Below are 23,380 nucleotides of genomic sequence, written 5' to 3'. Positions count from 1 at the left end.
CCAGTGCAGCTCCCAGTACAGCCCAGTGCTCCCAGTACAGCCCAGTGCAGCTCCCAGTACCGCCCAGTGCTCCCAGTACAGGACAGTGCCCCCAGTATGGCCCTGAAAACCCCCACTATAGCCCAGTGCTCCCAGTACAGCCCTGCACAACCCCAGTACAGCCCAAGGCTCCCAGTACAGCTCTGAGCTCCCCTGGTACAGCCTTGCACCACACCAATACAGCCCAGCACCCTCCGGTACAGCCCAGTGCCCCCAGTACAGCATTGCACCACCCCCAGTACAGCTCTGCACTGCTGCTGCTCTGCTCTGCTCTGCACCCCACCAGTGCACCCAGTACTGACCCCAGCACAGCCTCAGCACCTCCAGTGCTCACACCAGTGCCTCTCAAGACTGCCCAGAGCAGCCCAGTACCCCCTCCTATACCCCAATACTGAACAGAGTGCCCCAGTACAGCCCAGCACTGCCCACTACAACCCCAGCCACCCCTATAGAACTATTACCAGTACCCTACCAGTGCTACCAGTACTAAGTACCAGCTCCTACTACCAAATACTAATGCCTCAGTACTTCTCCTGGTGCTCCCAGTACTGCCCAGTACCAACCTCCAGTGTTCCCAGTACTACCCCCAGGGCCTTTCAGCACTGACCCCAGTGCCTCCAGGAACTACTCAGAGGAGCTTGGTACCGTGCCCATACCAACCAAAGTGCTTTCAGTGTCATCCACTACCACCCTCAGTGCCCTCTGTAAAGTCTCTCCCTGCTCCATGCCCCTGGTACCACCACGTACCAGCTCCCAGTACCATTTCCTAGTGCTCCAGTACTTTCCCGTGCCCCCAGTACTGGACTCTGAGTGCTCCCAGTGCCTTCAGCAACACCCGGTGCTGGCGGCCAGCCACCAGCCCAGCACAGTGTACCCCAACACCCAGCAGTACCACCCACTACCGCCACCTCCCCACAGCCCCTGTCCTGTCCCCCAGCACCAGTGGCCCAGTGCTCCCCCAGGGGAGCCCTGGCAGGGCTCAGGGGATTATGTGGTGGGGGCCAGGTCCGCCCCCTACAGAGCACACGCAAGCGCCCGCCTCTGTCCCAAAGCCAGTGTTTATTTGGGAGTGCCCCCGGCTGCAGCAGGGAGCACTTACTTAGCCCTGGTCACCCCTGTGTTTCCCATGTACACTCTTTACAACCCCCCACACCCAGCGGGGTGCCCCAAGGGGGCGACTGATGGGCTGGGTGCCCCAAACACCCCTGGGTGCCACTGTCACCAAGCACCAGCAGCTGCTCGAGGTTTCACATCAGCATGGCCCCTTCTCCTTCCCTTCTCCACCCAAAGACCCTGGGGCCAAGCCCCCACTGCTGCCTGAACACCTCGGTCCTACCTTAAGGTCCCATCTCTCCCCTGCCAAGCCCCTGGGGAGGTGACAGAGCCATGTACCCTCATCCCACAGCACCCTCCTCCTCAGCTTGCCTGGTGGTCTGCAGCTTCCCCACAGAAAGCGCTTGCTCCTCCATAACCCTGTGGGGAAACTGAGGCACAAAGCTATGATGGCCACGCCCAGCTTGCCATGGGCAGACCTCGTCTGGTGCTGCCTCCCCTCCCTGTCTCCCCTCCCCACTTCACCTCCCCTGCACTCCCCAGGGCATCATCCCCTCCCACACCAGGACCTCCATCCCCCAGCATGGTATCATGCCCCAGCTGTGGGGACAGTGGCTGTAGTGACCTGTGGTCCCTGCATGGATCTGGGGGTCCTTGGCAGGGGGGAAGACAGTGATGGTGACTGAAGCCACCTCAGGGGTCCCTGTTCCTCCCCAGGGGTCCCTGCTCCTCCCTGGGGGTGGGAGGTGGGGGTAGGACCACCCCAGGTTGACTACGTACAACCTACAAATAAATACCACCTCCCGTGGGAGGGGGGAGCGCGCGTGTCTGCGTGTGTGTGTGCGTGGATGTATATATATATATATATTTATTTATAGATATTTTTAATATTAAAAGGGGGGAAAAATAGACCACTGTGCTAGCAAAGTCCCTGATGATGGTTTCATGTATGCCCATAGGTCTCTGGCTGGTGATTCCGGCGGTTTCGAGGCTTCTTCTGGTCCTGCTGCTCCTTGGCTTTGAGGCCAGCCAGCGGCTGCGGGGGGCTGGCGGCTGTGTGCCGCCAGTAGCCCTGGCAGTACTGGTCCAGGAGTCCCATTTCGGGCTGGCTGAGGAGCTGCAGCAGGTCCTGGTAGCGGGGAGTGGGGGCACCCGGCAGGCCAGGAGGGGTCTCCGCCTGCACCAGCACGGCGTGGACAGCGCGGCTGCTGAGGACGCGGAGCTGCACCTTGGTCACCGTGTGCTTGAAGTTGTTCTCGGTGGCGGTGCAGGAGTAGAGGCCGCTGTCGCTGAGCTGGAGGGCGCGCAGCAGCAAGCCCTGCTCCGTGCGCAGCACCCGGCCCTCCACCCGCAGCTGGGGGCGAGAGGGGGCACGGCTCAGCCGGCTGGCGCCCGGCACCCCCGGCACCCCCGGAGCACTGCCCTGCCCTACCTCTTTCCGCCGGTCGCTGTTGTCCTTCTGCAGCAGCCACTTGATGCTGGCCTGGGGCGAGCGGGGCTGGCACTCCAGGAAGGCTGTGCTGCCCTCCACCCCGTACTGCACGGCCTCCACCGTGTTCTTGTTGGCTGCAGGGGGCCATGGGCAGCCAGGTCACCCCCTTCCCACTGCACTGCTCCCCTGCCCACCCTGTCTCCAAGGGTGGGTGTCCGTCCATCCATCCATCCATCCATCCATCCATCCATCCATCCATCCATCCAAATCTGTTCAATCTCCTCCCCAACACATCCATCTATCCACCCATATTCCATCCCCAGTGTATCCATCTATCCATCCATGTTCATCCTACTGTCCAATGTATCCATCTGCCCATCCATCCATGAACCAATCCATTCATCTGTGCTTGTTCTTATCCCCAATGTATCCACTCATCTATGTTCATCTTCCTCTCCAATCTATCCACTCATCCACCCATTCATCTGTGTATCTTCCCATACAAACCATCAACCCACCAGAGAATCCCCATGTCCCCACCTCCCGGCGGGTGCCCTCAGCCTCCCCTCCCAGCTGCCTCACGCTGCAGGGCCTTGCCCCAGACCCCACTCACCATTGGAGTTGTAGCCGCGGCACTGCCGGATGGGGTTGCCATGCCGGACGTCCTGCCGCCGGCTCCGCCTGTGGGGAAGTGGGAGGTGAAAGGGGGAGCCTGGGGCTGGGGGGTCACTCCCTGACCCTCTCCCCAGCCCGCCCTGTACCTCTTGGAGGAGGCAGAGTAGCGGGTGCAGGCGCTGCCATCCCAGGCGCAGTACGGATCCCGGGCCAGGCAGCAGTCGGCACAGGCTTCCCCGTACACGTCACAGCGGTGCAGGGCCAGGTGGGTCACGCCTACGGCCGAGGACACATACAGCTGTTGCTGTTGGGGACAAAGAGGACAGGGTGAGATGCTACCTCATCCCCACTGCGCTAGGGCCTCCATGTGCCTCCTGTTCCGGAAGGTGCTGTGATGAAGCTGGGCAATGCCACAGCTGGGCCTGTGATGGGATCTCCCCACCCAGCCCCCTGCCACGGGCTCTGACTCACCCTCTTGGAAGAGATGGTCATTGTCTTGATGGGTGCTGGCACCTAGATGACGGGAGGAATGAAGAAGATGGAGGGGTGACTGCTTGGACTGACACTACAGTCCTGGGGTGAGCACCCCAAACCCCCCACAGGCAGCTGGAGCAGGCGGAGCAGGCAGGGGAAGACGCGAGTGGGCAGCAGGCAGGAGGACCAATGCCTGGAGTCCCTCCAGAGCTGGCCAAGATGTCTCAAGGGGCTGGCTGGTGTCCCAAGGGGCTGGTTGGCTGGGTCAAGAACACTCAGCAGAGTAGAGGACATGCCAGCCCTTACCTTGAACACTTCAATCTCCTCCAGCATGAGCTCCTCTGTCTCCATGTCATCCCGGGGGAGCACGATGACCTTCTGCACGGTGCCCCGATCTGCAAGACATCATAGTGCCCAGGTGCTCAGCACTACCCCTGGGCACCGTGCCCTCCCTGCCTGGGAAGGGGGTCCCTGCTGAGGCTGCGGGGAGGAAGGATCCCCGAAGCCCATCCCCATCTCTCTCCTGCTGTGGCAGGTAGCTGTGTGCCAGCTCAGGGGTGCAGTGTGCCAGCTCAGGTCACTCCCTGTGCCTAGAGACTGCCACCACCCAGGGCAGCATGGGGACAGGCAACAGGGCAAGACAAGGACCAGGATGGATCACGGGGGCTCTGAGGTGCCCATTAAGAGTAGAGAAAGCACTGGCTTGGATGATAGTGCCCCCAGGATGGGCACTGAGGTCTGAGAAGGACAGGGCTGGATGTCAGTGCCTGTAGAATGGGCAACTGGGCAGGAAAGGCACAGGGCTGGATGATGACGGGTTAGCATGGGAAATAGGAAGCAAATTGGATGGGTGCTAGGGTCAGGAAAGGATGAGGCTGGATGGTAGAATCCCTAGGATGGGAAGTATCATGCTGGACTGGCAGCTTCAGGGATAGGAGCTGAGCTAAGGGAAGGACCAGGCAGGACAGTAGTGTCTGTGGGACGGCATCGGGACAGGGAAAGAACAGTCTGGACTCTCGAGGAGGGGCGGGGATCTCGGGGGGGGGGCAGTCTCAGCCCCTCACCCCGCTCTAGCGGTGGAGGGCACCGTGCTCTGGCCAGCCCTGGTGGTGCCCGCGCCCTCCGGGGCCGCGCCGGAGCATGCTGCATTCCCCGCGGTGCGCGGCGTGGGTACCTGTGCCCAGGAAAAGCACCTCATAGCGCCCATCTGCCGCGTCCACCTGGTCCACGGCCACGGTGGTGAAGCGGTAGTTGACGTTGGTGCGGACCACCAGCGGCTGGCGGTGCGTGGGGTACACGGCGTGGTACATCAGCGGGTGCGCGCGCATGAAGTTGATCACTTCGTCAGGGTAGTCCTTGGTCGACTTCATGGATGGGGTGAAGGTCCCCCCGGGGCACTGTGGCACAAACGTCACCAGTGCTCGGTGAGTCGGTACCCCAGCACAGCTCTGAGGGTGCCAGCTGCCTGGCAGGCTCTGGCTCCCCTCCCTGTGGTGCCTGGGGGGGACTTACAGTGCCCGGACGGGGGTAGGGCATTTTCCCTGTGTAGGGCATCCACTGGTAGTTGGGTCCCTCCTTGTGGGCAAAGGGCCCGTTGAAGACCATGCGGATGTCAGCCATCGAGTAGACACACACAGCAGAGCCCTTGAAGACCGACCTGGGGGGAAGGACCTGCTGCCAACCTTTGTCATGGCACTGCCAGGACACCCACCCAGCTGGGACCCCCTCCTCTGCTGCACCATGCCAGGAGGGTCAGCACTCACCCCGAAGCAGAGAACACAGCGTAGATAACAGGGTTCTTGGTGTCCTGAGTCTGCTGGATGAAGACGTCCTCTTGGGACAGAAAGATGGAGGTGTCACCATAGGGAAGGTGGGCAGGGACACCGGGGGTACAGGGAGAGCAGTCACCCATGGAAGAGCAAGAGGCAGGGGGCAGCAAGGGGGTCCCCAGCTCTGCCCAGGGTGCCCCCCAAGCCTGCAGGGGTAGAGAAGGCTCCCATCCCTCTCCTCGCACACTCACGGAGCTCGTCAAAGTGCGTTTCAATTCCGTCGGGTCCCGGCACAGAGCAGACGAGCCGGGCCTTCAGGAAGGTGCTCCACTTGTTCACAAGGCAGCAGTGGCCCCCGTCGTCATTCTGCAACAGTGAGACCCCTGTGCTCAGCCCTGCCTGTCCCCCTGCCTGCTTCCCTGCCTGTCCTCTGCCACACCCACCAGGCAGATGCGCCCGATGCGCGAATAGACCCCGGGACTCAGTGGGGCATCAGCCGACTTCTCTCGGAAGAAGAAGTAGAGCTTGTCATCATTCCTCTCGCTGCTGTCAGGGATGAGCTGGGCACGGACGAAGGCTGGGTCTGGAATGGCACAGCACAGCACGGCACCATCAGCCCAGCGGCACCCCTGCTCCATGGCTGCTGTGCACCCATCCACAGCAGGATGCTGAGCCCCCCTCTGCTGCACCATCACCCCACTCCTGGAAAAGCAATGCTGTGGTCACAGGGCAAGAGCTGCATCTGAGGAACTGGCTGTCTTTTCCGATCCCTAGTGCACCAGGAGAGGCTTGAAGCATCCCTGAGGTCCCTGGGAGCATCCTTGAGGTCCACAGGTTGAAGGGATACATCAGCTCTATGAGCAAGGTGGTGGGAACCAGTCTTCCCCCCAGGAAGGAAGCACACAGCATGGAAGCTTCTCAGGAAGCTTCTCCCTGCCATCCATCAGCCGGTGTCCAGCCTGCGCTGACAGCTCCCCCTCTTCGGGTTACCACCCCGCTGGCTCCCCGGCCCGGCAGGATCATCCCATCTGCTCCGCTCTGTTTACTCAGCTGCTGCCCCATAGGCAGGGTGCTCCGAGGGGGGCAGGACGAATGTTTGGGGTCACCGACTGCAGGCAACACGGTTGACATCTCAGCGCTGCAGAATCCCATGCACAGACACCAGCAGAGCCAGCCCCATCTCTCACCAGCTGTCTGCTCCCACCGCCCAGCAAAGCTCCAGGCATGTCTGTCACTGCCCCACACAGCTATCCCTGCTCTTGTGCCTGCACATCCATCCATCCATCCATCCATCCATCCATCCATCCATCCATCATCAATTCATCCATCCATCCATCCATCCTCCATCCATGCATCCTCCATGATCCATCCATCCATCATCAATTCTTCCACTCATCCATCCATCCATTCATCCATCCATCCATCCATTCATCCATCCATCCATCCATCCATCACCAATCATCCATTCATCCATCATCCACCAATACATCTTCTGTCTATCATCTCTCCATCCGTCCACCCAGCCACTCACCCACCCACCTGCCCAGGCTGGCTGCTGTCTCTGTCCTGGCACAAGGATGCAGGACCACATGCCAGGTCTCATCTCTAGGGCTGGAGCCAAGGGGTCCCCAGGGCACCTGGGCCAGTGACACCTGAACTCACCGTTGAGCCAGCGGGAGTTGTACTGGTCTGTCCTCATGGCCGTCTGCTTGCCCATGGTGCGGAAGATGGCTGCGTCCGTGCCCATGAAGTCGATGTAGACGCCAGCATAAAGCTCTTCATCTGCAGAGAGCAGAGGTCAGCCAGGAACCCCCACCTCATCCCATCCACCCACCTTCTTCAGCTGCCAGCCCCAGACCTGGCCGGTAGCCACCAGGTAACCCAGATCCACTGCCTGTGACCATTCCAGAGGGTTCTGGAGGTTGGCACTGCTCTGTTACCACAATCCCCACCTCAGCTGAGCCAGGTGCCTGGCCAGCTGGAGCAGGTAAGGGTAGCAGAGCAGGAACCCTGCTCCTGGTGGGAGCAGCTGCTCCATCCCACCTGCATATTCCCTCTGCCCAGCGCAGGAAGCCCTGGCACCAGGGAGCCACAGGACTCACTTATTAATGCAGAGACGGTGTCTACTTTGGGGTCGTAGGAACACTTCCCCTTGCCCGACTCCAGCTTGTCTGGCTCCAGGTAGAAGATGTAATCCTGGAGAAGGAAGCAAATAGAGCAGCTGGTTAGACCTTCACCCCTCCATTCATGTGACAGCTCCCAAAGCCCAGCAGGAGAGGCAGCCTGCTCCAGGGTGGCGCACAGCAGCGAGGACAGATGCGGATGGACCACACAAGGGGTCTGCAGGTCTCCTGAGAAGCTGAAGCTCCTGTGAGTGACTCCTCCAAAAATGCTGGGTGCTTCTCCATGCCCTCCACCACTTGGAGACTTGGCTGAGCCACCAGGCTGAAGTGGGGCATCCATTTCCCAGGTCTGGGACAACATCCCCCTCTGACTGCCTCTTCACTCCAGCTGGCTGTGCTGCAGATCGCCGCTTGCCCAGCAAGGTCACACAGTCCAGCAGCTTCAGCAGGCAGGGTTTGGCCTGTGGCACAGCTCAGCACAGCTCGGCACAGCTCAGCACGGCTCGGGACCCACTGTACTTCTCTCGCCAGGGGCCATTTTCCAGTGCTTTTCTTCACACGGTGAGATGCTGTGTCTGCTCCATGGGATGCCTTCCCACTGTCACTTCTGCCTTCCCTATGGCCATCCCTGGCACCACCACACATTCCCAGCCAGGAGTGAGACCCACACTGCCTCTGGAGACACACTCAAAATCCTCTGCCAGTGCTGGCTAGGGGCACACAGGGACAGGCTGGCCCAGCCAGATCACCCCTCACCCTGGCAGAGGGACCACCCTCAGCTGAGACAAAGCAGCAGCACAGGAGCATCCATGGGGAGCCTGGGCATGGGGGGAACCTTGAGCAACCAAATCAGGCAGATGCCCACTGGCCCTGTGCCCTGGCTTTGGCACATGAGTGATGGACATGGTGACAGCCACGCCTCATTGAGAGGCCAGGAGGGTCCTGCCAGAGGACTGGCTCTGGGAAGAACAGGAGGGGATGAGGGGCTGGGATCTCACCACGGGCATCTCACATTGGAGAGTTTGTTCACACCAGCTCCTCCTGGAGCATGTGGGCCCAGAGACGGGCACAGCCACGTTTCACCATCTGCATCGCTGCGCTGTCTGTGCCACCATCACCATCACAAACGCCTCTGCCCAACGCTGGCCCTGCTCCTGAGGTGGGCAAACGCCTCACATGGACAACCTCTCTCTCTCCAGCATAGCCCTGGCACTGGCTGCACCATCTCACCCTCCTGGTCAGGCAACATGGAAGCCATTGTGGTGCTGGCACTGCTGATTGGCTAATGCACCTTGAAATGCACCGGAGTTGCTGGGAAGCATGTGCTGGCAGCCCCCAGGGAGCTCCTGCTAGGACACACACCCTCTCCCCAGTAGGGAGAGAGGAACTGGGGTGACCTGAGGGGGCTAAAATGGCAAGAGTGTTGTCCCAGCTGGCACTGGGAAATTGGCAGCAGGAGCTGCCCGCAGTCGAAGAGATGCTCACTGCCAAGCATCACCCTTTGCCCCCAACCACCTGAGGGGCTGGGGGAGCCCCAGGCTGCACCGGGGTGCCCATGTCCCCCATGCTCCCCAGCCCATGCACTGACCCATGTTAGTCCGGAGGGGAGAGGCTCGGGGGTGACACTGTCAGGGTGCACACTGCATCTGCTGCACACTGGGGTGTTCCCAGAAGCTGGGGATGCTGTCACCTCCCTGAGGGCACTTGCCTGCCAGGATGACACAAGTCCCTCTTGGGGCAAGGCGAAACAGCTGCTCAGTAATGTTTCTGTGGGCCCTACCCAAACACCTTCTTGCACATCACTTTGGCATCCTCCCCTGAATCATCCCAAGCCCTGTGGCTCTGCTGACACATGGTCACTTCCTTGTGTCACTTCCAAGGGACACAGCAAGTCTGGAGTCAGGCAAAGTCAGCGGTGGGTGGAAAGCCACCATCCCTGACAGTGTCCCCCACGGGGGGGATCCTACATGGACCAGGAGGAAAGAGTTAGTGAGAGAAGGAAAGCCGACGCCAGGCCGGTGGCCGGGAGATGCTGTGCTGAGAGGGAAGGGGATGGCGGGGATGCCCACGGCACGGGGCGCCCGGCCCAGGGGTCGGAAGCATGCCAGTGGGACGAAGGAGCCCGCGGCTCTGGCGTGCCCCTGGGGAGAGGTGGGCACGGCTGCGGCGGGCTCCCACACCGGTTCCCACCTTGCTCTGTGCTGGTCTCGGGCTGAGGGGGCTGTCGGTGGATCTGCTTTCCCGGCCTCCCGGCTGGCTCGGCGGAAACCCCTGGGGAAAAGGAGCAGGGCAGAGAGTTAGCACCGGCAGGGGAAGGACCCCCAGGGCAGGGGTGAGTAGGGGACCCCAAGAGCTGGGGTGATGGATGCCCATTGAGCAGCAGCACTGCTGTCCCCCTGGGTTCCTTGATGCTCCAGGCTGGGCTGGCCTCCAGCAGGAGCTTCTCCAGGATGGATTCTGCTCTCTCCCACAGAACTGGGGTGCCCTAGCATGGGGTAGAGAGAGTGGAGAGATGGCTGCCCACAGCCAGCCAGGCAGGGCTCATACCTGGGGGCTCAAAATGGCACCTGCCACCTTGTTCCTCCTGTGCTGATGAACAATGCCTCAGCATCAAAGGTATCAGCACCATGGGGTCACTGGAATGCTTCCACACTGCCACTGGCTCTGCTGGACAGCTAGTGCTGTCCTCAAATGCACTAGCACCCTTGGTCCTCCTCATATGCTGCTGATCTCCAGTCCCAGTCCAATCCCAATTTGGACTGGTCTGAGTAGCATCCACCTCTCTCAGTGCCCGTGCCAGGCTTGGGGGCTCTGAGGCAGACACCTGTCCTTTATATCCAGCGACGTGATCCTCCCTCTGTTTGAGCTGGTAACTCCCTCTCCAACCTCAGGAGAAGACACGGCCTGGGACCTGTCACCCCAGTGTGGAGGGGACAGACACCTCACAGGGCTTGGGACCCCTGGGATACTCATGCTGCTACTTGCAGAGACTGGCTCCCTCCCAGGGCTGTCTTGAAAATGCTTCTCTGTCTGCCACACATCCTGCCGGGTGGCATGCAGCTTTGATGCCACCCTCTCACTGCATGTTGTGGTCCTTGGCACTGGGTGACATCCATCCGGAGCTGTTCCTGACACAGCCACACGTGCTGCCACAATCTCTGCAGGGTTCTCCCTGTGCAGCACTGCTGCTGGCATGGTGCCAGGCATCCTTGGAATCCACAGTGAGGGGCTCAGCAGCCTGGCAGTGGGAAGCTGGGTTGACGGGTCCCTTGTCCCAGCGGAGATCCAGCAGTGGCTGCAGCCAGCAGGGTGGGAGGGCACGTTGTGTGGAAGCTGCCATCGGAGTACAGCCAAGTTCCAGCATAAGGAGAAGTGCTTGGTCTGTGGAGATGGCTTGGCCCCGCTCAGCAGCACAACACCATTAGCCATGGTCGCCCCCAGCCTGCCCTTGCCCCAACCCTCAGCCCCCCAACCCCTCCCACCAGCCAGCAGAGCAGAGCCGAGCCAAGCACCCACCCCACCACAGTCCCCAGCTGGCTGTGCCAGCACCACGGTGCCAGGCACCACTCAGTACCCCCGTCCCTCCCACCCCTCACCTGGGCTTTGCGCCCGCGGTTGACAAAGGCACAGATGGGGTTGTAGGCGCCAGTGCCACACACGTAGAGGTGTGTCCGGTTCCAGGGCTGGATCAGGCGGATGAAGTTGCCGCACTCCCCCTGGGAAGCAGAGGAGAACGTGTCAACCCAAGCACGGGGGCTGTAGATTGTGGTTAGGCCATGTTGGTGTGGGTATGGGATGGAGTGGGTCATTGGACAGCCTGGATCAGGGGTTGGCATGGGCCACGAGCTGGCAAGCTGGAGGGCCCAGCCCTGGCTGGTAAGAGGAAGCAGCATGGGGAGCTTGGCCTCCTACTTGCACGGGAAGCTCTCCAGGACCTGCCTGGCTGGAACAGAATAGGTGACAGGACACTGCGACACCCTGGAGTGCCACCCCATCTTGACATGTCTGTTCATGCTGGGGGAGGGTTTTTCCAGGGTAGGACATGGGGACATGAATCCCCCTCCAGTGCCAGCCACCAGCCCCACTCCACTGCCAGAAGGGGGTTCATGGTAGCTACTCACATTGCTGTTCTTGCCTGACAGGATGCACTCCTCGATCCTCTGCTGGGATGCGGGCCAATGGATCTGTGGAAACACCAACCCAGGGCAGAGCAGGACTCCCACGTGGCCCCACCACTGCCCCACCAGCACCAGTTATGCCCATGGAGCTCTCGCCCTGGCATCCAAAAGGCCCCCAAAGTGCCCAATTACCCCCTTCCACCCGCTCCCCCCTGCCCCGTGCTGGCAGCTTACGATGAGGGGCTCGCGGTTGATGTCGTGGAGGTCCAGCGAGAGGACGTAGTCCTTGCTGCCCACATACATGCGGTCGTGGTCCTCGTCCTTCAGCAGGATGCGGTAGTCACTGGAGTTGAGGAGGAAGTTGAAGAAGTGTGCTGTGCCTGTTGCCTTCAGCTCTACAAGGGGAAAGAAGAAAGGGTCAGTACCCTAGGGACTTCCTGTCTTCAGGGTCATCTCTGAGGGAAGACAGGGCCCAGCTGGAGGACACCCCATGAGAAGAGGTGCTCACCGCCTTCCAGTCCCTTGGTGCCCCACTTTCCACTCCATGAGCACCATGATACTGCCAACCTCTATGCAGGACATGGGACAATGACAGAGATGCTCGTGGCCAGTTGGGACAATCAAGAGTGGGCAGGAGAGAAATCATCAGGACCTGTGCTCAGGAGATCCAGCAGGGAGTGGAGGTTGCCACTGAGATGGGGCAGGAGGCAGGGGCTCTCTGCCACCCCAGCCCAGAGAGCACAGCTCCCAAAATCTCCAGCATCATCCCTCTCCTGCACTGTGACCCCATGTTCCAGCCAAGCCTCTGGCTCCTAGGATGGGGGAGCTGGGACCCCAAGGAACCAGTTCCAGGGGAGGGGATGAGCCTCCCGCCCCCCACACCCCATCCCCCTTGGAAAGTTATTTTTAGCCTAAGTGTGGGAGCAAGGAGTGAAAGAGGATAATGAGGGTCATGAATATTCACAAGTGCAATGAGGCAGCCAGATGGAAGGCAGAAGTGCTGCAGATGATGTGGGCCGGTGCCAACAACCACGCGGCAGGGGCCAGGGCAGGAGTAAAACAGAGCACCCCGCCCCAGCAGGATACAATCTGCCCTGGAGGCCACCACCTTTTGGAGATGCCACTCTTTGGAGGTGCCATTCCCCTTGGAGGTGTCACCCTCTTTGCATACCGCCCCCAAATATCAGATGCCACCTCCATGGGATGACATCTGCCCTGGATGCCACCCCCATGGGACGTCATCTTCCCCATATGCTTCCTTTTGAAGGTGCTGCTCTCTTAAGGTGCCACCAACAGCCATTGGATGCCACCTCCACGTGATGCCATGTGCCTCTGAAGCCAACTCCTTTGGAGATGCTACTCTTTTAAAAGGTGTCACCCTCTTTGGATGCCACAACCAACCATCAGATGCCACCCTCAGCCACTGGATGTCACCCTCATGGGATGCCACCTGCCCCAGATGCCATACTCTTCAGAGTTGTCATCCTCTTTGGATGCCACCAACAGCCATGGGATGCCACACCCATGATACACTGATACAAAAAGCACCCTCACCCTGTGGAGTTTGTCCCTCCCTGCAGAGGGGCGCCCTGTGCAGGCACTGGGAGCAGCTCTGGGGACCCCCCTTCCCAGGGAGGGGCGGAGCAGGGTCCCGCAGGTCAGTGTCAGGAAGCATCACACCGGCTTCCAGGCAGCACCGGGCAGGGCTCCAGCAGCCAGCTGCCATTCCCAACGGGAGGCCAAGTGCCTGCAGATCTCCTTGACCTCCCGGCCGCATGAGGCACTGGAATGTCCCACAGGTGCCACCAGGGTCCCTTCCCCATCCAGGGCACCCCCTCTGTTCCCCGGCTGGCAGCGGTGCTCCCCAGTCCCGCAGTGGGGCACCAGCACAGCTGCTGGACCCGCTGGGCCATGGCAGTGAGGCCAGTGCTCACACGCAGAACCGTGGGAGCGGGCTGTGGGGACAGGAACCGCCCCTGGCCTGGGGCCTGCCCCTCTGCCAGGGCTGGACGGACGGGACGAGCACGGTGGGCATGTGGAAGGGCTGGAGTTTGGGCTGCAGGCAGGGGGCCATGGCAGAGGTGCACTGGAACAGTGCCACGGATGGGGGGCCGGGGGGCCGCTCACCCACCCACCCACAGCAGGCTCCTCCTCCTGCCTGGCCCATCTGGGCTCCAGATGCTCCCTGTTGCTGGTGCTGGCTCACATGCCACCCATGGCGTCCCAGCCTGTCCTGCAGCAATCCCCGCCTGTGCCGTGGCACACTGGGTCTGGTCCCTGCCTGTCCCATGTCCTGACGCTGCCCCACGGGCCCATACCCCGTGTGTGTGCGGGTGTGTGCCCCACACCGGGTGTGCGTGCTGGTGCTTCCCTCAGTGCCATGCTGGTATCGGTGGGGACCGAGCTCGGGAGCCAGGAGAGGGCAGGGTGGCTCTGGCAGTGGGTGGCACAGGCACAGCAGAAGAGCTCGTCCACGGCTGCCAATGATGGAGTCGTGTGCCCAGGCTTCCCACCCAGGACAGAGACACCTGGAGCAGGCAGAGAAAGGGATGGCACTTCAACTGGACAGGAGCCCCCATGCCAGGACAATCCTTCATCTGCCATCCCTGCCCAGCCTGGGGATGCCAGCACCAACAGCCCCGGGATCCTGGAGCTCCAGGACACTGGTGGTGGAGGGTTCCATGTCAGTGACAGCCCCAAATATCCCACATCCATTAGGATGGGAGTCTCCAGGGCTTGGCAGGGGACAGGACCAGTAGCACAAAGGGCCTTGGCCCCCTGCCGGGGGCTCCATTCAGCCCCCCACGGCCCAGCGATCAGAGGGAGCACTCCCAAAGCAGGGCGGTGACGGACCCACTGCCCCGTAACGCCCTCTCCAAAGAGGATGGCGGGGCGGGCAAGACCCTGCCACAACCTCTGACCTCCCAAACCTCCATCGCACTGCCTAAGCCCCCAGTGTCACCGTGCCCCCAAACCCTCCCCCAGCAGCCATGGGGTGTCTCTGGGGATGGAGCGGGGCAGGGGCCCCGGCCGGGCTGGAGAAGCCGGCTCATTAGCCGATGCGCCCCAACGAGCATATTCCCCCCGGCATCGCCATTGCCAATCCCGGCACCGGCAAAGCTTCCCCGGCTGGCCGGGAGCCTAATCCTATTTTAATTGCCGAGCACCGGAGCCAGGAGCCGCTCGGCATCACAGCCAGGGTGGCCTCCCTGGGGACCGTCGCCTCACAACATTCCGCGGAGCCCCCACCGAGCCCCCTGGGACTCTCCTGCCCGCAATCGTTTTGTGTCCTTGGGCGTTGAGCTGTAATTACCCCGCGCCCTCGAGTGATGCCGGCGGCCAGGAGCCCCAGGGCTGACAACAAGGCGCGATGCCCTGCTCTACCCACGGCACCCCCGCCCGACTGCATGCTCTGCAAAGCCAAATTCCCCCTGCAATGCCAATTTCGGGCTGCATTCCCAACTTCGGCAGCTGTCCACAGTGCCACCCTTGCTGGCTGTCACCACTGGCCCCCATCGGGCAGGGGTGAGTGGTCCCTATTTAACACCCACTGGCACGGAGACCAGTGCTGATCTCCAAAGCCAGAGAGAGATTTTGGGGGTTCTCGATAAACCGAGCACCCCGAGGGACTCCTCACTCCACCCCAGCCCCCCAAATCCTCCCGACACCCCCAAACATCACCAGGGCACCAGCACGAAGAGTTAATGCCATTACGACCCGAGCGGGTCACCTCCCCAGGTGCACCATCACTGCATTCCCCAAAACCAATTACAGGCGCTCTCACCTAATTAGATTCTAATTATGGGCTTGTAGCGCATTCAACATAATTAGCATGTAAATTACACGGCGTGTTTATATTCAATAACCGCACTCCCGCCCCCCCGCCCCCCCCGGCTGGCGGAGCCAGCGCCTTTCGGGAGCCCTTTCTTTGCATGGGGAAGAATGAATTCACTTTAAATGCCGATGGAGAAGCCCAGCACTGATCCCAAGGGAGCCTGGCACAGCAGGGATAAATCCCATCTCCATCCTGCAGCGTTTTATCCCACAAATTTAGAAGCGTGCCCCAAATTCTGATTATGTTCCCTACTCATTTTTTCCCCTACTTGAAATTTGAGATGCAGCTTTTTGGGTACGCGTCAGAGGGGCAGGATGGGGAGCAATGCCGGGAGAGGGATAGGGGGCTGGATGCGTCCCCTCTCGTGGTTAAAGCATTTGTTGTTATTGGGGCTGATCAAAGAGCTGGGTGGGTCGTCCGATGAAAGCAGAATTGCTTATTTGTTTGAGCGTCACTCCGCTACCCCTTGATGGGTTATTTATGATGTAATTAAGCTAATTACATGTAATAAGAGAGTTTCCGTGGCCCCCAGCCAAGCTCTTTTCCCATTTAACCGATTCACAGGTGGGAGGAAACCGAAGCTGCCTTGCAGGGGCTTGGGAGATGAAATGACTCCTGTTCCCGCTTGCTGCCTTCCACCCCCGATCATCTCCAGCCCCCCTGGAGCATCGCCCCGTGCCGGCAGGGGACAGGTGCTGCAGCCGCCCGGGTCAAATCCCTCGGGATGAAAGAAGTGCCGGCCGGGTGCTCCCTGCAGCCATCACAGCCCGGCCGGTTGGGCGCAAGCCAAAAAAAAAAAAAAACAGAAAACCCACATTTTTTCAGCGGAAACCGCTGATTCATCCCCCGGCCAGCCCGCCCCAAGCGCTGATGGGTGGATGTGCCCCAACATCCAGCAGCGCTGGCAGGGGGGACCCTGTTCCCACCGAGCATCACTCCGCAGTGGTGACCAGGCTCTTGGCTGGGTCAGGGGATGCTCCAGCAACATGAAATCCCCTTCAGGAACGAGCCTGGCTTCAGAAAGAAGGACTTTAATCACCCCAAAAGCAGAGTGCTGAGCTGCGGTGCCCCAACCCACTGCTCTTTGGGCTTTTTTGTTTGATTTTTGGACATTATTTCCTTCCGCAGCCCTGAGGGGAAGGCACGGTGCCGGGTGGAAACTGCGGCTGCTCCAGGCCCTTTGCTCTGTGCCCAAGCGGCACTGGAGTGGGGAGAACACCCGTGCCAGGACCCCGGGAAGGGCCATGCTGTTCCATAAGAAGCATTGTTAATTTGAGTGATAACTAGCTTATTAAATATAGACTTGGGGGGGCTGAAATCGCACAGGGTTTTTTGGGGGGGGGAGGGTTTAAGGAGATTATAGAGCTTCACAGCCGGAGCCAGGGAGCTCAGCCCCAGCAGCAGCCGGTCCCAGCGGGTGGAGGGGCCCTGCCGCAGCCCCCCACTGTCCCAGCCAAGGAAATCCTCTTAGGGGTCACAGGGTTCAGCCCCATGTCCCCGCCCCCAGCGCACGGGAAAGGGGACTATGGCATCCCCCTGACCTTTACAGGGTCTGAGGAGCAGCATGGGGCACTCATGCCAGGGTGGGGACCAACAGTGCCAGTGCTCCCAGCACGTTCCCAGCACTGGCTGCCCCTAAGCCCTTGGCCCTGCTTGCACGCCCTGTACCCCCCTGTGTTTATCCCATCCTGCTGTCACCAAGCAGTGCCCACAGCTGCAGCAGCTTAGGAGGGCGCCTGGGTGGCCCCCGGGACATGGTCCCCTGTCCAGGCTCCTCTCCAGCCATCTGCCACCCCCTGGCCCGGATCAAGTGTGCTGATATCCCCTGGCCACCAGCAGAGATGCCAGCAGGGTGGGAAGGGAAACTGAGGCACAAGGCAGGCAGGGGCAGGCCACGCAGGGGGCTGGCAGTGGAGCCCAGAGGAGACTCCACGCTTGATTCATTCTTTTTAAAGTAATTTTTTTCCCCTGCAGGAACTGCCCTGCCTCTCACCCAGCCCCTCCCTGCCAGGGCTGCCCCCGGCTGGACCTCAGCCACAGCTTTTCCGAGAGGTGCCAGCACGGCTGTTCCCCTCACTGTGGGGAGCAGCTCTCATTTGGAAGCCCCATGGAGAGCCCTGACCTCGAGGGCTTCCCGCCGTGATGCGGGGCGAGAGCCCACCCTTCCTTCCCGCATGCTTTTCCCATGCTGGACGGGGAGCAGGACACGGAGGGATGAATCACTATCATCATCATCATCATCACCTCCTGCATCCTCGTGGGGAATGGGCCAGCCTCTCTGGTGCCCGAGCCCCCGGCCCGGAGGAAGGCCCAGAGGAGAGGGGGCTGCAGGATGTGTACAGCAGTGTGGGGAGCGAGTGAATTGTTAGCACGGAGATGATTAAAAATATCCACCCTATTTCTGGCCGGCACTGGGCTGGGATCTGGGAAGAGCTGTTGGCAAAAGGGAGCTGTGCCGGAGCCGCTCCCAGCACTGTTCTTTCCATGCTGGTCACCTTCCTCCTGCCGACACACGGACAGGAAAGCCTTGAGAGGAGGACAGACGTAAAGAGACCACAGGGGTGACAGGATGGGGGGAGGACTGACCCTGGCCGGCCCATCACCCTGCACCAGGGCACAGCTCAGTTCCCACCCCTTTCCTATCACTTCAGTATTTTATGGATGTATTTTTTTTAATGCACTCAGAGACGCCGGGGCTCCGTAGAGGATGACGCAGGCCCCGGGGAGCTGCGACAAACCTCTGGCGCGCGATAACGAGCAAAGGCAAACAAACCCAGAGACGCTCCCGCAGCTGGCAGGGCTCCAGGCCTGGCCAGGCAAGGCGCCGGGGGACACACTTGGGGACATGGCGGCTCCTTCCCCAGCACCCTGGCCACAAGGCCACCTTGATCCCACCCTGGCACCGGGATGCTTTAGCCAGAAGGATGCTGTGGTGGAGACCCGCACCCCAACCCCAGCAGCTGTGGCTGCACAAACGGCCACCTGGTCCCCTGTGGCACCACAGCCATCCCTGACAGCAGAGCCCAGCCCAACTCATCACACCAGTGTCCCCCAGCCCAGACAGATCACACTCAAACCCACTGTCTGCAGCTGCACTGGGGGATTTGGGCCTGGGCTTTTGGGTATTATCCCTGCCTGTCCAGGCAAGAGAAGGGGCTGGACCATCCATGAAGTGCCACTGTCACTGTCACTCATGGTCCTATGGCTTCAGGGAGGCTGTGGGCAGATTATCAGCTCAGGAAGCTGCTCACCAGCAGTTTCGTGTGTGGCCCCCAGCTGGCCCTCGAGGAAGACCCCGGGAAAATTCTCCACCACTGCCACCCTTGTCAGAGTGCAGGCAGGAAAGAGGCGAGTGGCAACCCTCCCTATCCCGATGTGCTTGGATCCAGCACACCACTGGCATTTCTTCTCCATGTGCCAGTGCAAATCAGCCCTCCTCCCACCGCAAATCCCCTCTCTAGGCAGCGAGGGCAGGGGGAGCCCCTCCACACCACCTCAGGCAGGAGGGAGGACAACTGGAGATCCAGAGCACAGCCAGGAACCATTGCCCCAACCAGCTGGGGCCAAAAAAAACCAACCCCAAACCAGCCCCGAACCTGTGGCACAGCAAGCTTAACCATGCCTATCCAGAATTAATCTCACTCCTAGTGCACGCCATAGCCGTGGGCAGCGGGTCCAGGTGGGACCTTACTGGAGCCTCCGCTCCCCACAGCTGTGAGGAAAAGGTGTTTTAAGCCAGGGTGGGGAAGAATCCATACAGCAGCTGAAGTGCCCCAGCAGCCCCCAAAACCCTCCAAAAACGCTGTTTGGAGAGGAAAGTGGCGCCTGCCTCTGGGGAGGAACTTGCTCACTGCTTTCCAGCCTGGACTTGTCCCCAGACTCTTCATACCAGCCATTTTTTCTGTCAAGACCAGCCTGTAACACCCGTGGCTGCTGCTGCTTCTCTACTGCGTTTGCTGTCAGCCCCCCGGCCCCTCCTGCCTGCCTCTGCTGTGCTCACCATCAGTTCTGCCCCCACGTCCGTGGGCTTGCAGGTTCAGTAGGCGACCAGAGGGCAAAGCCACGGTGGGACAGCACAGGCAGCACAGCCCCAGCTCTCCCACGGACCCCAAGGGGAGGCAGACATGAGACTCCTCGTGTCTGTCACCTCCTGACACACAACCAAGCAGGCAAGCGCCCAGCAGGGACAATTTCCGTTCCGCTCCTCAAGGTTTGCAGCCCTTGGACCTGCCTCATCAGCCCCAGCCTGCCCCGCTCAGCAGCCTCAAAACAGGAGCTCAGGACAAACCCCTCCACCTATGGGCACCCCAAAGCTGACCCAGGGGTCCCCCCACAGCTCCTAGAGTGGCTGGGTGGGCTAAACAGCCCCGGTACGAAAGGGTTAAGCCCCTTCCCCCCCACCCAGCACCCTCCCCTCCTGCCTCTCCCGGCTCCCTGCCAGCTCCCAGGCGTTAATACCAGCTGGGGGGGTCGGGGCGGCGTCAAGCTGCTGTCTGGAATCGGGGTGCTGCCGGAGGGGCTTCCCGCACCTCAGCACCCAGCTCTGCCAGATGGAGGGAGCCACCCACCCACAACAGGAAGCATACTGGGGGGACTAAGCAGGCTACCAGACCCCCAAGACTGCGTGTGCTGGTGCAGACTGGGAGCTCAGCCACACCTGAATATGGATTCCCATGGGGATTTCGGAGGGTGCAGATTGCTGATGCCCCCCCGAGCGAGGAGGAGGAGGAGGAGCCTGAACTGGGGTGCCCGTGGTTTCCTCCATCTTGGGGTCCCACCCTGCCCCCACTCCAACAACCAGACTCTTACCTTTGAAGGAGAGCTGGACCCTGGGGGTAGCGAAGCTGTGGTCCTTGGGATGGGCAGCCCGCCAGCCCAGAGTCAGCAGGGTGGCCCAGAGGAGGACACCGACCACGGGCATGGTGGGCACGCGCCTTGGCGCCGAGATCGAGGGGAGTCTGGGGGAGCCGAGCCTGCCAAGGAGGGCACACGTGGGAGGGATGTCAGTTCGCTGCACCCGCCACCCCCCCGAGGGGTACAAACCCCACATCCTGCTCTCCATCACCCGCTGGCACGCAGCATCCTCTGGGGAGGACTGGAAGCCAGCCCCGGGAGGCTGAACTCCGCTCTGCAGACTGGGGGGCGGGGGGCACGAATCGGGGGGCCACAGCCTCACCTCCTTGGGTGCCCAGCCAAGCACACAGGGCGAGGCAAGCGTGGCAGAGCTGCTGCAGCACCCTCCTCCACCCCAGACAGCGAGCCTTGGCCAGGTGAGGAGCATCCCTCCATCCCTCCTCACACCTCCCCTCAGCTGCAGCATCCCCAGCCCCCCTCTGGGCTGGCTCCCCCTGCCCCAGCACCCAGAGGGGTCCCACTGCCAACCCTTGCCTCCCCACCTCTCCTCCCAGCCCCCAGCAAAGCCACAGCAAGCAGAGCTGGGATCAAATCTTTCCAACATGAAGGAAATCTGGACTTCATTATTCCAAGAACGTACAAAAAACAAAAAAAAAAAAATGGTTTTTTTTTTTCATAAATAAAAGAGGAAGAAAAAGAAGAGGGGAAAAAAAAAAAAGCCCTGCCTGTGTGCCAGGCAGCTGGACTCCCTGGGGCTCCGGCACTGAGCAGAGTCCGCCAAGCTGCCTCCAGCAAGCCACACATGCACCCCGGCACAGCACAGTGCACAGTGCCCCCCCGCGCACCCCACTGCCCCTCCTGGACGCACCGTCCTCTGGGTCAGGCCCCTCTCCCGAGGCAGCACCCTCCTGGGGGTCTCCAGAGTGCTTCAGGCAGGATTTGGGAGGAGGCCCGCGGTGGGAAGCCCCTCATGTCCCCAGGGAGCGGCGTGCCTGGGTGGGACGCACTGTGCCACGGTACACGGCTGGGCTCAGGCATGCGGGGAGTGTCCAGCCAGCCCGGCCAAAGGGGGTCAGTTCTGTGGGAACTGGGGTCCCCAGCGTGACACCCTCATGAAGGCATGCCCTCCGGGGCTCTGCCAGCTGCCACCACACAGCCTCACAGGGCACAGGCACACCCAAGGAGCGGGACGGATGGCCGGGAATCCTTTGGGGCACCCCGGAAATTGATGCTGAGCTGCAAGGGGGGCAATCCCGCACCCCACCCGGGTGGTCTGGCTGGCCTCTCCTGCAGTGCACAGCACCCACACCACCAGCCCCAGCCCCGAGCAGGGCAAGGGCAGCAGCAATGTCACCAGCCGCAGGGCAAGACCCCGAGTGTGGTGGCACCGCTGCTCCCTGGGGCTGCGGGTTTTTTTCTCCTTCTTGCCTTTGGGGTCAGTAAATATTTCAGTTTGCTCCTCTGCCCCTAAGCACACCCAGCTCTGTTCCATTGTACTGGTGTTCGATCCCTTTTCAGGCTGCCTTCCCCCTTCTCCCACCCATTCCCAGGCTCTGCCCTTCCCATCAGCGCCAGGCCGGGACAGCCTGCACCCCCAATTCCTCCACCAGCCAAAACTCCAGTTGGTTGCAGTTAAATAACCCCCCTCCATCCAAACCTCCCCCCTCTCCCCGGCAGCTTTAGGAAATAATTCTGGCAAATCCTACTATTGCATTTGGATGGAGCGGCGTACGCGTCAGAGACAGGGAGCGAGATGGCAAACAAAGGAAAAGAGGGAGAGGAGGGGAACGCAGCAAGCGCAGGGCGAGGAGAGGGGAAAGGGCCGGCGGTGAGTGGGGGGCACCCAGACCCGGCTGGGAAAGGCAAATTCCAAGGAAGCAAAAAGGGAAACGGGCCGCTGGAGTGCACCTTGGCCAGGAAATCTCCATTTCCAGGGTCATCTGCACTCCGGGGAAACTGAGAACTCCAGGGGAGAGCGGCCACATTCCTGCCCTCCAGCCCTCGGGCTGTCTGGGCTTGGAGGGGTTTTTTAGCAATTAAAGTTTGGCCATTGCTTGTGCTGCCGCAGGAAGATCAAAATCCCGCTCGGCTTCATCCCCCCTTCCCCGGGCTGGTCAACCCAGCGCCGCCGAGCCCAAGCAATTAGGGAAAGGTTTTCTCGTCTGGAACAGGGGCTCCTTTTGGGGATCGAACCCCCAAAGAGGGCTGAGGGGATGCCTCGGGAGTACCCCGGGGGGACTCAGGGGTAGGGCTGCCTGCACGCCTGCTCCCCGTGGCCTCGGGAGAGAGCAGGAAACATTTTGGGAGGGAAAAGCAATAGAGGCAGGATAAGCAGTGGGAGGGGAGCCTGGCCCACCTCCGGCCACGGCGCGCGATGCCATCAGTGGGAAGGGGGGAAAAATAGGGGGAAAAAAGAACATAACATAATATAATAACGCTAAATGTCCACCGCGGCCCCGCGCACCCGGGAAATAACTTTGCACAACTTTGCGCTCTGGTACGCCTGGCCTGTCCCCAGGGAGCGCCGGCTGTCCCCTGCGCCCCCCGCCCGGGCGTTCTCCGCGCACCCCCAGCCCGCCGGGGCGCGGGGTCCTGCCGGGGCTCGGCGTCTCATCGGGGTTCGGCGTCCCACCGGGGCGGGCTCCGGCAGCCTGCTCCAGGGTGCCGGGCGTTCTCCGGCGTGTGTGTGTCCCCCGGCACCCCCTCCCCGGGCACTCGATCGCCGCCGAGCCCTGCCGCAACCCCATGCCCCGGGAGCTCCCTGCCAGCCCCCGTCCCCTGCGACAGTCCCCCCGCCCCGAGCGGGACCGGGGCGCGCCTGCCCAGCCGCGGCTCCCGGGAGCAGGGGGACCGACAGAGTCCCCCCACCTCGGTACAGCCCCGCTGCGAGGCGGGGAGCGGGGGTCTCCAAAGCACCCGGTGCCGCCGCCAGCTCGGGGCTGGGGTCCCAGCACCGCACCGCCGGCACCAGCCCCCGCCCCACCTGCCCACTTCACCGGCAAGTTGCGGCGGGGGGGACCCACACGCGCGAGTTCCGAGCGGAGGAAAGTTTTCCCGGGGCGCCCCCC

At 61.4% G+C, this 23,380-nt stretch overlaps 1 protein-coding gene across 2 annotated transcripts in view; it reads right to left on the bottom strand.

The window, feature by feature from the left end:
* Window positions 1–1,943: 1,943 nt before the first annotated feature.
* Window positions 1,944–23,380, bottom strand: part of SEMA3F (semaphorin 3F) — a 26,955-nt gene continuing 5,518 nt past the window's right edge. The window contains exons 2-20 of one of the 2 annotated variants that reach the window (XM_042019989.1): window positions 23,210–23,215; window positions 20,268–20,435; window positions 11,858–12,018; window positions 11,627–11,689; window positions 11,102–11,221; window positions 9,696–9,776; window positions 7,485–7,578; window positions 7,045–7,164; window positions 5,826–5,965; window positions 5,634–5,748; window positions 5,377–5,446; window positions 5,126–5,270; window positions 4,788–5,010; window positions 3,920–4,008; window positions 3,611–3,652; window positions 3,286–3,443; window positions 3,138–3,205; window positions 2,525–2,658; window positions 1,944–2,446 (exon numbers count right to left, since the gene is read on the bottom strand). In XM_042019989.1, the coding sequence (XP_041875923.1) occupies window positions 2,036–2,446; window positions 2,525–2,658; window positions 3,138–3,205; window positions 3,286–3,443; window positions 3,611–3,652; window positions 3,920–4,008; window positions 4,788–5,010; window positions 5,126–5,270; window positions 5,377–5,446; window positions 5,634–5,748; window positions 5,826–5,965; window positions 7,045–7,164; window positions 7,485–7,578; window positions 9,696–9,776; window positions 11,102–11,221; window positions 11,627–11,689; window positions 11,858–12,018; window positions 20,268–20,379 (2,346 nt within the window). In that variant the 5' untranslated portion in view covers window positions 20,380–20,435; window positions 23,210–23,215 and the 3' untranslated portion in view covers window positions 1,944–2,035. Of the gene's footprint in view, window positions 2,447–2,524; window positions 2,659–3,137; window positions 3,206–3,285; window positions 3,444–3,610; window positions 3,653–3,919; window positions 4,009–4,787; window positions 5,011–5,125; window positions 5,271–5,376; window positions 5,447–5,633; window positions 5,749–5,825; window positions 5,966–7,044; window positions 7,165–7,484; window positions 7,579–9,695; window positions 9,777–11,101; window positions 11,222–11,626; window positions 11,690–11,857; window positions 12,019–20,267; window positions 20,436–23,209; window positions 23,216–23,380 lie in introns of those variants that run through there. The other variant, XM_042019984.1, reaches the window with a different exon arrangement.

The sequence above is a fragment of the Corvus kubaryi genome, unplaced genomic scaffold (genome assembly GCF_017639235.1).
Source record: "Corvus kubaryi isolate FWS band 111438036 unplaced genomic scaffold, C.kubaryi_AGA036_p1.0 124, whole genome shotgun sequence".
NCBI lineage: Eukaryota > Metazoa > Chordata > Aves > Passeriformes > Corvidae > Corvus > Corvus kubaryi.
The sequence above is the reverse complement of the archived record's forward strand: the minus strand, read 5'-3'. Positions and strand labels throughout refer to the sequence as shown.